This window comes from Myotis brandtii, unplaced genomic scaffold (assembly GCF_000412655.1).
Source record: "Myotis brandtii unplaced genomic scaffold, ASM41265v1 scaffold32, whole genome shotgun sequence".
NCBI classification, from domain to species: domain Eukaryota; kingdom Metazoa; phylum Chordata; class Mammalia; order Chiroptera; family Vespertilionidae; genus Myotis; species Myotis brandtii.
The window spans coordinates 6,258,885-6,277,127 of NW_005362269.1; the positions used below are offsets into that span (position 1 = coordinate 6,258,885).

At 40.2% G+C, this 18,243-nt stretch overlaps 1 protein-coding gene across 1 annotated transcript in view; it reads right to left on the reverse strand.

Annotated features, from left to right (window-relative positions):
• Positions 1 to 12,219: 12,219 nt before the first annotated feature.
• MED7 (mediator complex subunit 7) overlaps positions 12,220 to 18,243 on the reverse strand; it is a 6,321-nt gene continuing 297 nt past the window's right edge. Inside the window, exon 2 of the mRNA XM_005870536.2 lies at positions 12,220 to 13,359. Coding sequence (XP_005870598.1) covers positions 12,641 to 13,342 — 702 coding nt within the window. The 5' untranslated portion in view covers positions 13,343 to 13,359 and the 3' untranslated portion in view covers positions 12,220 to 12,640. The remainder of the gene's footprint in view (positions 13,360 to 18,243) is intronic.

Sequence of the window (18,243 nt, forward strand, 5' to 3'; positions counted from 1 at the left end):
TTGTTGAGGAAGCTGAGTTAGTTTTCATGAAGTTCAAATGGAAGTGGAATTCCCACTCTTCTTTGCAACTCTGTCTGAATAAATTTGATGATACACATTCCGGTGCTTGTGTCATCACCGATCATCACCACGGAAACATAAACATCTGCTCTAACAAACACTGGAGTGCAGCGTCACTGAATGTGTCAGGGAGGAGAGGAAACTGGCTCAGGATGATAAGGCTCTCCAGAATAAAAGTTCACTCAACTACATTAGCAGTGGCAGCCTCGGTCGTGGAGAGAAATATAAGCATTGCTTTTCAGAAAAGCACAAAGCGGGAGTCATGCATTGCTAAAGGTTGGACAAGGTTGATTTCGAGATGCTGTCCACATTCAAAACCCAGTTTCCTTAAAAAGTCACTATCTATGCTGTCTTGCATGATGACAATAGAAATCCTTCAGGAGCAGGGATCTTGTCTCCCAAACTGCTCACAGAAAATCTCCTGCAGGGCAGAGGAAGGCTAGCGGGGACTGCTGTATGGTTCTGGGAGAGGCCTCGAACAATCAGAAGTAGAACTGACCGTGGTTGTGGTTTGTGTTTATTGTTTGATGAGTCAGTGGCAGTATTAGTTATGTAGTTGCAGAAATTAATAACTAAACGATGGTTCTTGGCCCTGCATGGATTTATAGAAGTTGCACATGGGTGAGTCAGATCATGGACTGAATCCAGGGCTGAGGTATGTTTAGGTTTAGTTTGTATGGTGCTTAAAGAAATCATATATTTGTTGCTTTACAATGAAAAGTAATGAAATTTTATATGAAAATCTGGATTTACAAATTCTGTTTGTATTCAGAAGATCTGGTAGTACTAGACCCATATTCTCAAATGACAACAATTCGATCAAACTAAGGACTTATGTTCCTTTTAGATGAGGCATATACTCTGGTTAGCCACAGTCCCTGCCTCTCCCATGGTATTGCCCCTAGCCAATTTTACTTACCTTCCTGCCTGGCCCTATGAGCATTTGATTTTGTGATCATTGGTGGTGGTATTAGAGAGTAATTATTTCTAGCAAAGTTCTTGGCATATGGAGGGCACCCTATAAATGGTAGCTCTGATTATTCTTTGTCAATTACAGGCTCAGGTATTTAAACTTGATCCTCAGGTTAGCACTGTCCAATAGAATTTCCAGTAATGATGGAAATGTTCTATCTCTGTTCTGCCCAACATGATAGTCACAAGTCGCATGTAGCTATTAGCCACTTAAAATGTGGCTAGTATGACTAAAAAAATAGTTTCTTTTTTAAAAAGTTTAATTAATTGAAAATTAGATTTTAATAGCCACATGTGGCAAGTGGCTACTGTATTGGGCAAAGCAGATGTAAGTAATGGGATTGAACATCCAGTCAGGCATCCTTGTTTAGAATAAAATGTGGAGAATAGACACTGGGGCTGTGTGTGGGGGCATGTTCATTTTACAAGAGATTACTTTCTAGTGGGCTTCATCACACAGCATCACCTCCTTTCAGAAAGGAAACCTCCCCTTATTACCCAACTAGAATTTTTGTCGATTTAAGGAGCCAAAGCTATGTGTTTTCAAGATGTTGACTGTCCATTCCTACCAATAAGAACAAGTCATCTGAAGCGTGAACGGGAAGGTTTGCTGCTGTCCAATTAAGAGTCCTGACTGTCTGCCGGGAGCCGGTCCATCCTTGCTGCTTGACACAGTCGCTGTAGAGAAGAAACATCTGCACAGCATATGTTTCAAGGGACCTGGCGTATATGGCATACCGTTCTTAATATGTTTGCTCCCCTTCTTCCTTAACTAAGTGCCAGGCGGGTAGTTAATCACTTTAACTACAAACAATCACGCTTAAGCTACATAATCTTTACTCCCTGGAATGGAGATAAGAAACACCCTAACCTTTGGAATAGAAATTGATAGGATTAAAATCAACTGGTATAAATACAGATGTAACAAGACAACAGAACACAGAACCTAGAAACAGAACCTAGCGAGAGAACTTGGCTGAAGAACCTGGATAGAACCTGGAGAACCTAGGGACAGAACCTAGTGACAGAACCTAGAGACAGAACCTAGGGAGAGAACATGGCAAAAGAACCTGGACAGAACCTGGCTATAGAACTTGGCTGGAGAACTTGACCAGAACTTGGCTGGATCCTAACCAGAACTTCGCTGGAGGTCCTGACCAGAACTTGGCTGGAGATCCTGGCTAGGCTGCTGGCTGATCAACGGCTGTCTCCGTGTCATTCCTTCTTCGCCGACTCTGTCCACACCTTTGGGGACCCCTGGACCTGCTGGGGTTGGACCCCAACAACTGTCCAGTTAAGAGTACTGCATAAATGTAGTAACTAGACCTGTGGGTGGGAAAGCCTAACTTTTTTGATGAGCTGCTTGATTGACCCTGTCATTCATGAGAGCATAGAGCCCAGAGCCAGTGCTGCCAAGGGGACTGTGGAAAGGCAATGGAGGCCTGCTGACTGCTAGAGGGATCCGATATTCCTAGAGCCAGGGCTCCGTGGGCTGCCTGCCGTCTCTGCGGTTTCCACCACAAGCACACATTGATCACATCGAATGATCACATTGCCATATACCAGCTACAAAGTAGGATTCTCAAAGATCCCTCTTTCATGCAACTTACTTATTTGCATGTTGTTTGCCCAAAAGTTTCTGACACTGACCTGCTTTGCTGAGCCCAGCAGTCAGAACCCTCCCTTCCTTCGTCACAGGTTTGGAAACCCCAGAACCATTTACCAGACTTCGGTCTATTGGTAACTTACCAGTCTCTGTTCTGAAACTTGCCCTACCAGTGGTTCTCAACCTTCCTAATGCCGCAACCCTGTAATACAGTTCTTCATGTTGTGGTGACACCCAACCATAAAATTATTTTTGTTGCTACTTCATAACTGTAATTTTGCTACTGTTATGAATCGTAATGTAAATATCTGATATGCAGGATGTATTTTCAGGGGTCGCGACCCATAGGTTGCTGCTCCAACTTGTCTAGCTAATAAATAACTTCACTGCTTCTAGGGATTTATGCACAGGAGGGTAAAACTAACATTAGCCTGTTTCATTCAAGATGAAGCTCTGAATTATATCCCTCCTCCCCCCCAAAAAAAGGCCTCTCTAAAAACAGAGAAAACCCTGTTTCCCATTTTTTCACTTCTCACAGGAATCTACTTTACAACAGAATTTGAGCAGTCTTCCAAAGTGCTAATCCTAGCCTACATTCTCACTAGCGGTGAAGAACTCTTATGATGCTGCATGTCTTTGCCAATATTGGTACTGTCAGACTTTAATTTTTTCCAATATGATGGGTGTATGATGATGTCACAATATGGCTTTAAGGTTAAACTATTGTTTAATGGAAAATATAACAGATGTACAGAACATTACATGAACTTATAGTTTAAAAAACACTTACAAAGCAAACACTCAAGAAATCAGGACCCAAAACAAAAAATAAAGCATATCTCCTAAAGTCCCTCCAACCCCTACTCCAAGGCCATGTGTTCCTTCCTGATCTCAAAACCTTCCCTCTCCTACAGGTAATCACTATTTGAAATATTGCAATTGTTTCCTTGCTTTTAAAAATAAATAAATATATATATATTATTTCAGAGAGGAAAGGAGACAGAGAGACAGAAGTAGAAATATCAATGATGAGAATCATTGACTGGCTGCCTCCTGCATGCCCCACACAAGGATCGAGCTTCAAACCCGGGCATATGCCCTAACCAAGAATTGAACCATGACCTCCTGGTTCATAGGTTAACACTCAACCACTGAACCACCAAGACGGGCTGTTTCCTTGCTTTTTTAATGACCTTGATAAAAGGACTAAGGGGAGGATTTGCCTTATGTGATATATGTAGGAATTCCACATACAGGAGAGCTTCAGAAACAGAAAAGGAAAATGAGAAATAAAAAACATTATGAGCTAAGGATGAGGTCAGGGACCAGGGGCTTCAGAGGGGAGGAAGGTCATTCATAGACCATAAGGAGCAGGTATTCAGTAATTCGCTATTTGTCCTGCAAACCTATGTTTGCATCCCAAATTTTATGTATAATTTTATTTTAGAACATCGTGAAAATGGAACCATATTGTCCATAGGCTTTTGCGTTGTCTTTCCCTCAACAATGTGTTTATGTGATCCACTCATGCTGTTGTATATCCCTGTAGATTGTTCTTATTACTCAAAGTTTTCCTGGGAGTAGATATGCCTCAAATTATTTGTTCATTCTATTTTTAGATGAGCATTTAATCTTGTTTTAGTTATCATGAACAATGCCGTACTGGACATTCTTTTACATGAATCCCAGTGCACACTTCTCTGAAGTATATTTCTGAGAGTGGAATTACTGGGTCAAAGGGTACATACCTTTTTTAAAAAATTTTTTTTATTGACTTCAGAGAGGAAGGGAGAGGGAGAAAGACAGATAGAAATATCAATGATGACAGAGAATCATTGACCAGCTGCCTCCTGCACGCCCCACAGTGGGGCTCGAGCCCAGCAACCCAGCCAGGCATTTGCCCTGACCAGGAATGGAATCGTGACCTTCTGATACATAGGTTAACACTCAACCACTGAGCCACACCAGCCAGGCAAGGGTACATAACTTTTGAATCTTATTAAATAATGCCTGTTTTCTGAGATATCTACCAACAGTGTGTAAGAATTCTTATTCCACATCCTCATCGACACTTGATATTGTGTGTGTGTGTGTGTGTGTGTGTGTGTGTGTACTGGTAAGGATACAATGGCATCTCAGCATGGTTTTCTCTGCATATCCCTCATTACTTGGAAGTTAAATAAAAACCTTTTCTTTTGTTTATGAACCATTAAAACTGGGACAATCAAGCCCCTTAGGGTTCATGAGAAACTTACCTCTTCTTTAAAGAATTTAAATTAGGAGCCTTGCCCATAATAAGCATTATTATTAAAAAAACAACAAACCTTTTTGCTGTATAGGACAAAGCAAATCTCCTATACATTTTAGAATCTTTTTTTTTCAGGCCTCACCAAGTTTTTATTTGGTTAGGGATCCACCCATAGGATAGCCCTTAGGCAGGGATGTTCCAGTGACACACAGATTATTCTTATCAATAAGGATTTACATGATTAAACGTGGGAAGGTTGCTTCAGCTACCATTATCTGGATTAACAGAGGTGGTGCACAGCTCTGTAGAATCATCTTATCAAATTAAAAAAAGAACCTGGCAAAAATTTGATTGGCTTGCACTGAATCCACTGATCAATGTGGAGTAAATTTGACCTCTCTACAATATTGAGTGTACCAACCCATAGACATATTTTCTCTCTCCTCTATTTAGATTTTCTTTAAAATCTTAACAAAATTTAAAAATTTTTCTCCATAGAGGCCTTCAACTTATTCCTTGATTTTTTTTCCTGGGTACTTCATATCATCGATGCTTAGTATCTGATTTAATTTTTTTTTCCATTTGTTGCTGGTATTCTGAAATGCATTTTTGAATGTATTATTTTTTGTTGTTAATCCTCACCCAAGGATATTTTTCCATTGATTTTTAGAGAGAGTGGAAGGGAGGGGGAGAGGCAGAGAGAAACATCAACGTCAGAGAAACACATCAACTGGTTGCCTCCTGCACGCACCCTGACCAGGGCCAGGGATCAAGCCTGCAACCTAGGTATGTGCCGTTGACCAGAATCAAACCTGGGACTCTTCAGTCTGCAGGCTGATGCTCTATCCACTGAGCCAAACCACCTAGGGCATGAACGTATTTTTCTCCAACCAGGAAACTCTCTTTTTAGTAAGTTATCTGTAGATTATATTGAATTTTCCATGCAGAAAAACATTTTCTGCAAATAATGGCAGTTCGGCTTCTTCCGTTTTTAATTTTACCATGCTGGTTAGGAAATCTAGTACATATTTAACAGAAGTTTTGATAGCAGGCATTGTAGTTTCATTACAGATCTTAAAGGAAAGGTTTTAACTTTCTACCTTGGGTGTAATACATGTTGCCAATTTTATGGAGCTACAACTTATTAGATTAAGGAAGTTCTGTTCTATTCCTAAATATTCTAATAGGTTTTCTTTTTTAATTAATTTTTTAACTTTTTTTTTTGAGAGAGAGGAAGAGAGAGAAACATCAATTTGTTATTACACGTGTTTATGCATTCATTGGTTGCTTCTTGTATATGCCCTGGACCTTAAGGTATCAGAACAACACTGTAACCAACCGAGCTACCCAGCCAGCCAGATCCCCCTTCTTTTCTTTTTCATGAATGGATACTAAATTTTATAAAATGCTTTTTGTGCTTCTGTTAAAATGATCAAGTGAATTTTTCTCCTTTTATCTATTATAGTGACAGACTATATTAATTAATTTTCTATTTTACTTTCTTAAACATGGATTGGCCATAAAGCATTACTTTTTATTTTTATACATTGCTAGATTAATGTGCATATATGTCTATGCTAATCTCATAAAAAGAGCTTAAGAATGTTTCTTCTTTCTGGCAATCTTTAATAGAACTTGCCAGCAAAGCTATACTTGAAGTTTCTTTGTGAGATTTTAACTACTGGTGTTTTTTTTGTTTGGTTGATCGGTTTTGTTTTTTAATCATTAGAAAGCTAATCAAGTTCCCTATTCTTAAACCAATATTGGTCATTTTATAAGAATTTGTACGTTTTGTCTAAGTTTTCCAATTTTCCACAATATTTTCATATTATTTCTTACTGTCTATATAATCTATAGTAATGTCACTTTTGATATCTGCCATTGTTTGTGCCTTCCTTTTTCATTTATTGTTTTATATATTTTTATTGATTTCAGAGAGGAAGGGAGGAGATAGAAACATCAATGATGAGAATCACTGATGACTGTCTCCTGCACGCCCCCTACTGGGGATTGAGCCTGCAACCAGGCATGTGCCCTGACCAGGAATCCAATGGTAATCTCCTAGTTCAGTGGTTCTCAACCTGTGGGTCGAGACCCCTTTCGGGGTCGAACGACCCTTTCACAGGGGTCGCCTAAGACCATCAGAAAACACATATATAATTACATATTGTGTTTTTTTGTTTGTTTGTTTTTTTTAATATATTTTATTGATTTTTTTTTACAGAGAGGAAGGGAGAGAGATAGAGAGTTAGAAACATCGATCAGCTGCCTCCTGCACATCTCCCACTGGGGATGTGCCCGAAACCAAGGTACATGCCCTTGACCGGAATCGAACCTGGGATCTTTCAGTCCGCAGGCCGACGCTCTATCCACTGAGCCAAACCGGTTTCGGCTACATATTGTTTTTGTGATTAATCACTATGCTTTAATTATGTTCAATTTGTAACAATGAAAATACATCCTGCATATCAGATATTTGCATTATGATTCATAACAGTAGCAAAATTACAGTTATGAAGTAGCAACGAAAATAATTTTATGGTTGGGGGTCACCACAAGAGGAGGAACTGTATTAAAGGGTCTCGGCATTAGGAAGGTTGAGAACCACTGTCCTAGTTCATAGGTGCTCAACCATTGAGCCACATGGCCAGGCCCTCATTATTTCTTTATCGCTCTCCCTAGTAGGTAGCCATAACTCATAAAGTCCTAGGCTCACCCACCACCTAAGCCTCCAGGCACCACCTTTCCTCTTCTAGATCAGATACTTCTACATAGATGATTAGCAAGCCTAAAACCTGACAAATTTCAAAAAGAATTAGAATGAATCTTCTCTTTCATTGTCAACATTAGATGGTACCTACCCTTTGAGATGGGTACCATAATTACTATAGTTAAGGAAATTGAAATTCAACCAAAACTACACAGTTAGTAAATAATGGAGCCCAAATTCTACCATGCTTTTTTTTTTCTTTTTAAAATTTTCTTTTAAGCCTCAGTTTTAATTCTGCCATTTACTAGCTGGTGTCCTTTGTGTATAGAAAGTTACATTTGAGTCTCAATATCCTCATCCATAAAATGGTTTTTATATAATTTTCCAAATTTGACTCTGCATAGACAGACACAAATATACCCAGCAACTTACTTTTATCAGATCTTGAATATCTTTCCTCATCAGTACTCTCTTTTTAAAAAAAATCTTTATTATTGAAAGTATTACATAGGTCCTCCTTTTCCCCCCCATAAACCTCTTCCAGCTCCCATCCTCCCCCAGTACTCTCACTCGTAATGGCTCTTAAATGGTTGCATATTATTCATAGCAGATTCCCTTATTTGTTGAATGAATGTGAAAATCAGTAAAGACCCACAAGATATCTTTCCTTATAATGCTGATACAATGCATTCCTGGCCAACCATACCTCCTTGCAAGACTCTCATCTTTTGAATGCCTTCCCTTATTCCAAACCTACAGTGGGGGACAGGGAACCAGCAGCTTCACAGAATTTGGTCATATATTAAGCAAATGTGAGAAGCATCTTATTGTCTTATTCACTAACCAATAATGCCTGAGGTCTTTCCCAGAGCTGCCTAGACAAGACTTTGTCTTGTCTAGGCAGCTCTGAGAGAAAGGTTCTGATCAAGACTCTTATTCAAAACATAATACTGATTATTTTGAAGAATTCACACCATGTTCTCTCCACTAGAAAAGGCCACCGACAGGCACGGGCAGCAAGTCTCACTTGTTGAATAAAAAGCTCAGTATTATAAACAGAACCTCTGAATTTCCTCATCTTTACCCCTCCTCTGCCACCTGGCTACAGCTACAAAACTTATGGTAAGAGTGCCACTTAGTGTTAGATTCATTACACTGCAATTTGAAATCAGTTCTTCAATCTTTGATTCTAAATGCCAAACACAAAAGGCAAATGACTTAGCAGAATTGTTGACTTTTGATAGTTTACTAAGTACCATAAATTATGCTACGTGCTTTGTAGCCGTAAAACCACAAAACTGACCGTTTCTTAAAGTGGAGATGATACATAGGTATTTCCTTAAAATACACAGAGAAGTCTAAGACATAAATGCCTTAACATGTCCAATTCCCACATACAAATCTCTTCCTCAGTCCAGAATCCTGTAGTATCTATGGACTTTATATGGTAAAAATGTTGGGTTCTACTCTTGGCTCCACTACTTATTACCTATTACTTATTAACTGTCTGATACAGTAGAGAGGTGGTAAAGTATGGAGGTTAAGTGCTTTGGCTTTCTTTTTTCCTCTTTTTTTTTTTTTAAAAAAAAATGTTTTTGATTTTAGAGAGCGAAGGAAGGGAGAGGGATAGGTAGAAACATTGATGAGACAGAAACATCAATTGGCTGCCTCCTACACGCCCTCTACTGGGGATTGAGCTCAAAATACAGGCATGTACCATGACCTCTTGGTTCATGGGTTGATGCTCAACCATTGAGCCACACCAGCTGGACTGCTTTGGCTTTGAAAGTAGAAATTTTCAATCCTGGCTCTGCCACTCACTGTCTTGGTAACCTTGGGTAAATTACATAACCTCTCAGAGCAATTGATTCCTCATCTGTAATATGGGTATAAAAAATCATGATTTCATTGGGTTGCTGTGAGGATAAAACAACTATGTAGTTATTAGAACAGTGTCGACAAAGGTCTATATATGTTTGCTATTGACTTTCCATCAGATTTAGGATAAAACAAACTCCTTCCCTTGGCCTTTTAAATCCTGTAATCTGCTCTGTATCTGCTTCTCTAACTCCACCTCCTCCCTATGTTGTGGCAATAGTAACCTTTCTCATCCAATTCATGCCACCTTTTTATTTCCTCATGAGACCCTTGCACTTGCTATTTCCAGTCACTTCAGGACCTACTGTTAAGCAGGATAGATAGCTGCTAGGGCAGGAGGGGAAGAGAGGAGGGGAAAGGGGAGTTTATCTCACCCACTGAACAAAGAAGTCAGCAGACTTGGGACTTGCCAAGATAAAATTGTCAGATGTTCTCATAAATTCTGGGAAAAGCCACAACAATATAAAAGGGGGACCTTGAAACCTAGTCTGCTTCCCAAGATGTCAGCAAGGGGAAACTTGAAACCTATAGGGGAGAGAGAAACATCAATGTGAGAGAGACACATCTATTGGTTGCCTCCCACACACCCCCAAGTAGGGGTGGGGATCAAACCCCTTGACCAAGAATCAAACACTAAACCAGTGGTTCTCAACCTTCCTAATGCCGCGACCCTTTAATACAGTTCCTCATTTTGTGGTGACCAACCATAAAATTATTTTCGTTGCTACTTCATAACTGTAATTTTGCTACTGTTATGAACCATAATGTAAGTATCTGATATGCAGGATGTATTTTCATTGTTACAAATTGAACATAATTAAAGCATAGTGATTAATCACAAAAACATTATGTAATTAAATGTGTTTTCCGATGGTCTTAGGCGACCCCTGTGAAAGGGTAGTTCAACCCCCAAAGGGGTCGCAACCCACAGGTTGAGAACCGCTGCACTAGACCAATGTGTAGGCTGACACTTTAACAGTGAGCCACACTGGCCAAGACCATATAAGTTTTTAAACTTATAACTATCAGATCTTGCGCTACTTTATACCATTGAAATAGTTCACATCAAAATTCTTTTAAAAAGACCTACAAAATCAGATCCTCTCAAAGTCAGAATTTAAGATTGCTAATGGAATTTAAATCCCTTAATCCTCTCCCCAAACACACAAATTCATATACAAATTATGTCATAAGTCTTATAACAATGTGATTCAATTAGGTTTCTTTTCCTTGCATGGATTTGCAAAACAGCCAAATATTGGCTTTGTACCTTCTTAGCCCAACATCCTTAAGATTATAAAAGGGTTGAGGGGAAATAACAAGATTTCTTTTGAGAGCTGCTCAAGTGTTATGCAATGTCTAGCTTGCTCCCCCAGAAGGGAATGAGGAGAATACTCCTTCACCTTCATTATAAACTTAAGACTGGCCTGTGTCCTCTGGAGCCCAACGATCCACACCAAATACATGTCAGAAAAAAAAAAAGTGGCCAGTCTACTTGGGAACAGCCTACACTCTAAAGATTTCTAAAGAGGATGAATGTTTCACGTATAGAATTGACCTGTGGTCACTTTAAACTGGTTTTTGCCAGCTCTAGAGCTGAAGACCTTAATAGAGTAAGAATGGTATATTGGAAACCGGGTACTGAAAGAATTATCAAAAGTGTACATCTGGGATAAGGCATTACCTTTATCAGTGATTCTTTTTTTTTTTTTATTAGTGATTCTTAAATCTTAATTATTTGCACCACAATCATCTGAGGGCTTATTAAATCACAGCTTGTTGTATACCACTGCTGGAGTTTGATTTAGTAGGTCTGGAGTGAGGCAAGAGAACTTGCATTTCTAATAGGGTCCCCAGTAATGCTAATGTTCCTAGTCCAAGATTACACTTTGAGAACCACTGGCCTACATTAAGAGAAAGGCCAGCAGAGAACCTCAGATACAAGGCAGACTCTTCACCAAGACTTTGGTGGAGGCGAGGTTAGAGGGAAGAGAAGAGAAATACACAAATAAAATAAATCTGTGATCAAAACAGGTGACTTCTTGCTCAGATAGTCCAATCAGCTGGATTGGGGTGGGGGGGTTAATGAAAGGAGGGCCTAGTCCTCAGTCATTCAAGGGCCCAAACTAACTGAACCTTTATCATCTTCAAAATGGTAAAATTATGCCATCCAACCAGAAGAGAATGGAGGACCCAAAGTTATCCTGGGTGTGGCCATCCACCCAACAGATAAGAACAGAATGGAGGATTGTGCAAGAAAATTTTTATGGGGCAGGCCTGAATTTTTACCCTCATATTCCACCGCTAAGAACTTAATAACATAGCCTTACACACATGCAAGGGGAGTGGGGAAATATAGTCCCTGGCAGGGCAGCACCGTATCTCAGGGGAGATACAATCTCCAGTGAACATCTAAGTCTCTGCTACCAAACTCCCTTCCCATTGCAGGCTTCCAGCTTTAAACAAGTATGAACTGAATTTTAAAGGAAATGTACAATTAATTACATAAACATTTTAATTACTAAAATGGTTGCAACTAAACTAAAAGTGATCAAAGGACTTATTATCTGATTGACTAAAAAAGGATAGGGCCAAGATTGTTCGACATAGTGTATTTACAGGAGCAGTCGAGAGGAAAAATTGCTATTTTATAACTCTATGGGGTTCTTCTCTTTTAACATGTTACAATACTTTTTTAGAGAGTAGGCAAATTTTTAAGTAAAATATAAAGATTTCACAATTTCGTATTTATACTACTTGATATCCTTTATTTATTTATCATTCTTTTTAACACCAAGCAACCTACAGGGCTGCTGCTTCTATCTATCATTCTTAAAGCAAATAACAAGTCTACGTTCCAAGGATGGAAATTTGCTATTACTGAGGATTATCTTCAATGTTTAGTGCAACTCCAAAAACAGGAATATTCCACACAACAGCAGCACTTTGCTTTTTAAGTTGATTACTCTTAATGCAGTCACACTCATTGCCTATGCTTGCCATAAAATGAAATTACTGCCTGTGACATCTCATAATTGATAAAGTTGGAGAGTGAAGCTGTTTACATAACTCCTAGTTATATCTCTTTTAAGACTCTCCAAAAGCAAATGAATTAATATATGATGCTATTTACTGAAAGGAAAAAATAAAAACAACAAAAAACCCTTTATGGTCTTTCATTCATTTCATCAATTAGAACGCACAAGGCAGCATCTTTCTCTATAATCTGGTCTTTCCGATGACCTGAATTTTCTCTTTCTTGTTCATTCTGTCCAGTACAATTGTTGCTATCATCAGCATCCATTGGTTCAGTTTTTACTCTTATCCCTGCTTCTGAATGAGGCAAATCATCAGGCAAAGAAGCCAAGCAATTTTGAATCATCTCAATGACTCTTTCCAGATGCTTTTGAAACCTCTCAGCTGTTTCAAGGCGTTGACGTTTCTGCACCTCCATCATGACCCTGAGGGTCTCTCTTGCTTGGTGAGGTCGGTATTCATTTATGAGATGATGAACATGTACAAAAAGCAGCTTAAGATCTTCCAGTTTCTCTTCTCGTTTTATACTCCCAGGGCTCCTTATCAAGATATCTAAGAGGTCTAAGAAATTAATAAGGATAGACATATTCAGTTTTCTCAGTTCTTTCTTGTGATCAAACTGCATAGGATGAAGCCGTTCGATGCCCTGACTTTCTAAAGGGCGGATGATAAGATCATCACACTGGAACTGGTTGCCAAACATCATATAACTGTCTTTTATTGGAGGTGGAGGCTTGGGAGCTAGTCCTTCTTGAATATTTTCATCCGTATACTCCTTGATGTACTGCATCGGAGGTGGTGGAAGGGCACTCACTTGCTGTGGCTCACCCATTGTGGAAGATCAAGAACCTATAGAAATAGACCAAAGATTTAGAGTACCTCTACAAAACAAACCTGTCACATTGGGTGACTAGAGACAGAATATTTTCCCTTTTTCGCCCTAACAGTTGGGGGCCCAAAATAAAATGATCTCCGTGGTTTCTAAAACTAACATTTAAAACAGGGAAAGGCTATGATCCTTTTCTATTTATCCAAGTACTTTCCTTCTCTACTTAATACTTTCAGCGGCACAAAAAAATATGCTGCAGTATATTTTCATCTATAAAGAAAATTGTGCTCATTTAGACTGATCTTATCAGATTTTCACGATATAATATACTGGAGGCAGTTTTATACTGGAATTTGTGAAGTTCTAAGGGCGGCTATTCCTGAGTTTCCACCAAGCCACAGTGGCAGAGAGAATGTTGCTGAGAATCAATGAGTCAGTAGCGTTTATTCTCTGTATCAGTATCTGATTTGTCTCCCCAACCAGACAATAAGCTCCATAAAGGGAAAAATTTTGTCTATCATAGTTCTCGCTGTGTCCACAGCCTTGCACACAGAAGCTTCATAAATATTTGTTGAGCAGCTTCATCCATTTCAGGAGGGCTCCAAATCAAAGAGAACTTGGAAGTAGGTACAAACATCCTTAATGTGTGTTCATTCTTTCATATATTTGTTAATATATGACAATGAGTATCCAGGGATGATAATTATGATAATAGATAATATCTGAGTGCAAACTATATACCAGATACTATTCTAAATACTTTTCTCATGGTTGTGAGAAATCCGAGAAAAGAAAGGTGCTCTTTCCATTTTAGAGATGAAATAAGTGGTTGAATCATTTGTGTAAAGTCACAAAGTAGTAGAGGATGGATCCAGAGTCTAAAGATCTCAAAACATTACACTATACTACCTTTCAAGGATAAATAAAAACCACTACCTCCATCCAACTGCTGCTTACAATCTATCAAAGAAATAACTACATGTTTTAAGGCTACTACAAAAGACGAACAGATCTGACTACCAAAAATAAATATAACACAACAGAATGGTGGTTACCAGAGAGAAAGGAGGGTGGGGAAAGGACAACAAGGATAAAGGTTCAAATACATAGAGGCTAGACTTTGGGTGGAAGGCACACAATGGAGTAAAATTATGAGGATGTACACCTGAAACTTACATAATGTTATGAACCAATGTCACACCAATAAATTTAATAAAAATAAATAAATCTAAAAATTCCATTTAGCAAAGTATAAGCAAAATAACAGGCAATCTCATTTTTCTGGGATATAAATGCTTGCAAGCTAACAAAGGGCAAAAACTAGAAATTTTTATTTTTCCAAAAACATTATTTTCTGACTCCATTTCCCAGGAGCACCATGACTTCAGGAATTGCCTGTCTTGTTCACAATTCTACCAAGCTGCACCTCAAACAATGCCTAAAAGGTGGTAGGTCCTCTATAAAGGTCCATTGAGTGAATCTCTTAAAAAAAAAAAAAACTACATTAAAGAAGGATATAGGCAGAAGATGACAAAGAAAATGCAATTGTTAAATAAAGTTGGGATGCCCTGACCAGGTAGCTCAGTTGGGGTTAAAGTCATCCTGATATGCTAAGGTTGCAGGTTCAAACCCCAATCAGGGCACATACAAAAATCAACCAATGAATGCAAAAGTAAGTGGAACACAAATCGACACTTCTCTTTCTCTACTCCTTCCTTTTAATAAAGTCAATAAATTTAAAAAATTTAAATATAAACAAATAAAGGGAAAATATTCAGGCTAATACACTTTGTTTTAAGATGTTATTAATTTATAGAGAGAGGGGAAGGGAGAGGAATAGAGAGATAGAAACATCAATGAGGGAAACATCATCCATTGGCTGCCTCCTGCATGCCCCCCACAATCCCGGCCCGGCATGTGCCCTGACTGGGAATTCAACCGGTGAGTTAGGCCTTCCTGAATATTTGGTTCATGGGTCAATGCTCAACCACTGAGCAACACCAGCCAGCCCAGGCTAATACACTTTTTAAACCAATTTTTAAAAAGGAGACTTTTCATCTAACAAACCATCAAGATGTCAAATATTCCATATAATCAACAAATAGAACACCTTCTATGTGGCAGACCTTGGATTCCAGCAGACATCACACTATCCTTTTCAGTGTCTGCAGAGTGGTCATCCTAATTTTAGAAGCAGATGTTTAGCTATCCTGGCCCTTAAGGGAAGTTTCTGGGGTGGAGAGCATCCATTCACCTCAGCTCTCACAGAAGTCGCCTTCATGACCACCATCAGGTAACACTCTTAGGTGGTAGGCCAGCACCACCCCCAGATAATGTGGGAAATTCTAATACACAACTGATAGGAAAGGAAACAAGTACATATTTGGAATTTAATTTGGCAGTATCAAAAAGTTTAATACTGATATTCTTTGAACCAATCATTCTATTTATAGAAATTTATTCTATAAAATTGGTACAAGTACACCCCCAAAAAATGCCCAAGTTTAATGCAGCCCTGTTTGAAAAGAGCAAGAAAAGTTGGAATTAATACATGATTTCATAGATGAGGGCTGTTTAAGGTAGTCTATATAATACAATACAGCCATTAAGGAAAAGGGAATGAAAGCGCATGGGAGGAGGGTTATAAACACTGTACTGTTTCACTAAGTTACAAACTTAGGACAGCTGCAAATAGTTACAATCAACCCTTTAAAACATTTTAACAGCCCTGCTCAATTTGGCTCAATGGATAGAGCATTGGCTTGCAGACTAAAGGGCTCAATTCTGGGCAAGAGCACATGCCAGGGTTATGGGTTCAATCCCCAATGGGGGGCGTGCAGGAGGCAGCCGATCAATGTTTCTCTCTCATCATTGACATTTCTATCTCTCCTTTCCTCTCTGAAATCAATAAAAAAAAATTTTTTAATAAAAAAATAAAAACAAAAGTTTCAACATAAATTAAGACTTATAGAAACACTAGAGGCCCAGTGCACAGATTCGTGCACCAGTGGAGTCCCTCAGCCTGGCCTGCGGGAATCAGGCCCAGCCGAAACCAGCCCTCCAACATCCCCTGAGGGATCCTGAATTGCAAGAGGGTGGTTCTCGGGTGACACACCCTGGAATCAGGCTCCCTCCTCTCTGGTTCTCAGAGCATCTGCCACTGGTGGTCAGTGCGCATCATAGCTACCGGTCAGATGGTCGAAAGGCCGGATGGTTGCTTAGGTGTTTAAATGTGTAGAAGATTTATGAATAGTAGAAAGAACATTCCATATTCTTTTTTGTTGTTGTTAATCCTCACCCGAGGATATTTTTCCCATTGATTTTGAGAGAGAGCGGAAGGTGGTGGTGGGGGTGGCACGGAGACATCCATTGATTGTCTCCATTGGAGCTGGGGACTGAACCTGCAACCCAGATACCTGCCCTTGATCGGGAATTGAACCTGCAACCCTTCCTGCACTGGTGGACGCTCTAACCATTGAGCCCACTGGCCTGGGCCAACGTTCCACATTCTTCACACAGATTCTCCAAATTTTAACATTTCCCCTCACTTGCCTTATTGGTCTCTCATCTCTTTAACCCCTAATATTGCAGTGCATACCCCCAAAACAAGAATGTTCTCTTACTAACGACATCATTACCAGAATCAGAGAAGTGGCATTGATCTGGTACTTCAAAACTATTTTTTTAGATATATTTTTATTGATGTCAGAGAGGAAGGGAGAGGAAGAGAGAGATAGAAACATCCATGATGAGAGAGAATCATTGATCAGCAGCCTCCTACACGCCCCCCACTGGGAATCGAGCCGGCAACCAGGGCATGTGCCCTTGACTGGAATCCAGCCCGGGACCCTTCAGTCCGCAGGCCAACGCTCTGCCCACTGAGCCACACCGGCCAGGACTCAAAATAAATGTTAACCAGACCAGGTTTCACCCACGCAAGCCTTTCCGGCTGTGAGTCCCGGTGTGTGCTTCCCTGCACCCTGCGCATTCCTCAATTTTTAAGTCGCCATTTTCCAAAGGCCAACTTCGCGGCTGGTGCCACGGGTTTTCTTTCTCTCCGCTCTTACTTAATCTGAGGTAAGTCCTATCACTAACTTCAGGTTCCGGGTACGGATCCCAAGTCTCCATGAGGGGAAGCAGGACTTGGTCTCCTCCCTCGGTCCTCTGAGCCGCCCGCACCAGCTCTTCAGTCAGGACACCCTACCGGGGACCCCGACATCCTGGGAAATTAGGCAGATTTACCCATCACTTCCTAGACCAGTGGTTCTCAACCTTCCTAACGCCACGACCCTTTAATACAGTTCCTCCTGTTGTGGTGACCCCCAACCATAAAATTATTTTCGTTGCTACTTCATAACTGTAATTTTGCTCCTTTTATGAATCGTCATGGAACTATCTGATATGCAGGATGTATTTTCATTGTTACAAATTGAACATAATTAAAGCATAGTGATTAATCACAAAAACAATATGTAATTATATGTGTGTTTTCCGATGGTCTTAGGTGACCCCTGTGAAAGGGTCGTTCAACCCCCAAAGGGGCCGCGACCCACAGGTTGAGAACCGCTGTCCTAGACGCACCCTTTCATAGCCATGGAGGTCTTTCGTGCCACCAATGCCAGGTCGCAGCCACACGGACCCGCTTCCTCTACCGCACAGGTGGCTGCGGAGGGTCGTTTCACCACCTCTCAGGGGCGTCTCGGGGCCACGGGGCTCGGGATCCACCTTCCCCCCGCGCCCCCCAAGTCCTGAAGTCCAGGCATTTCAGGGCTGTGCCCCTCGGGAGGTCGGGTGGGGACGCTGTTCTCACTTTACAGAGGCCGGAGTCGCCAGAGGGCTGGCCAAGGCCACCCCGGTTCGGTCCCCCAACCTGCAGCCCGGCCCGGCCCGGCCTCCCCACACGG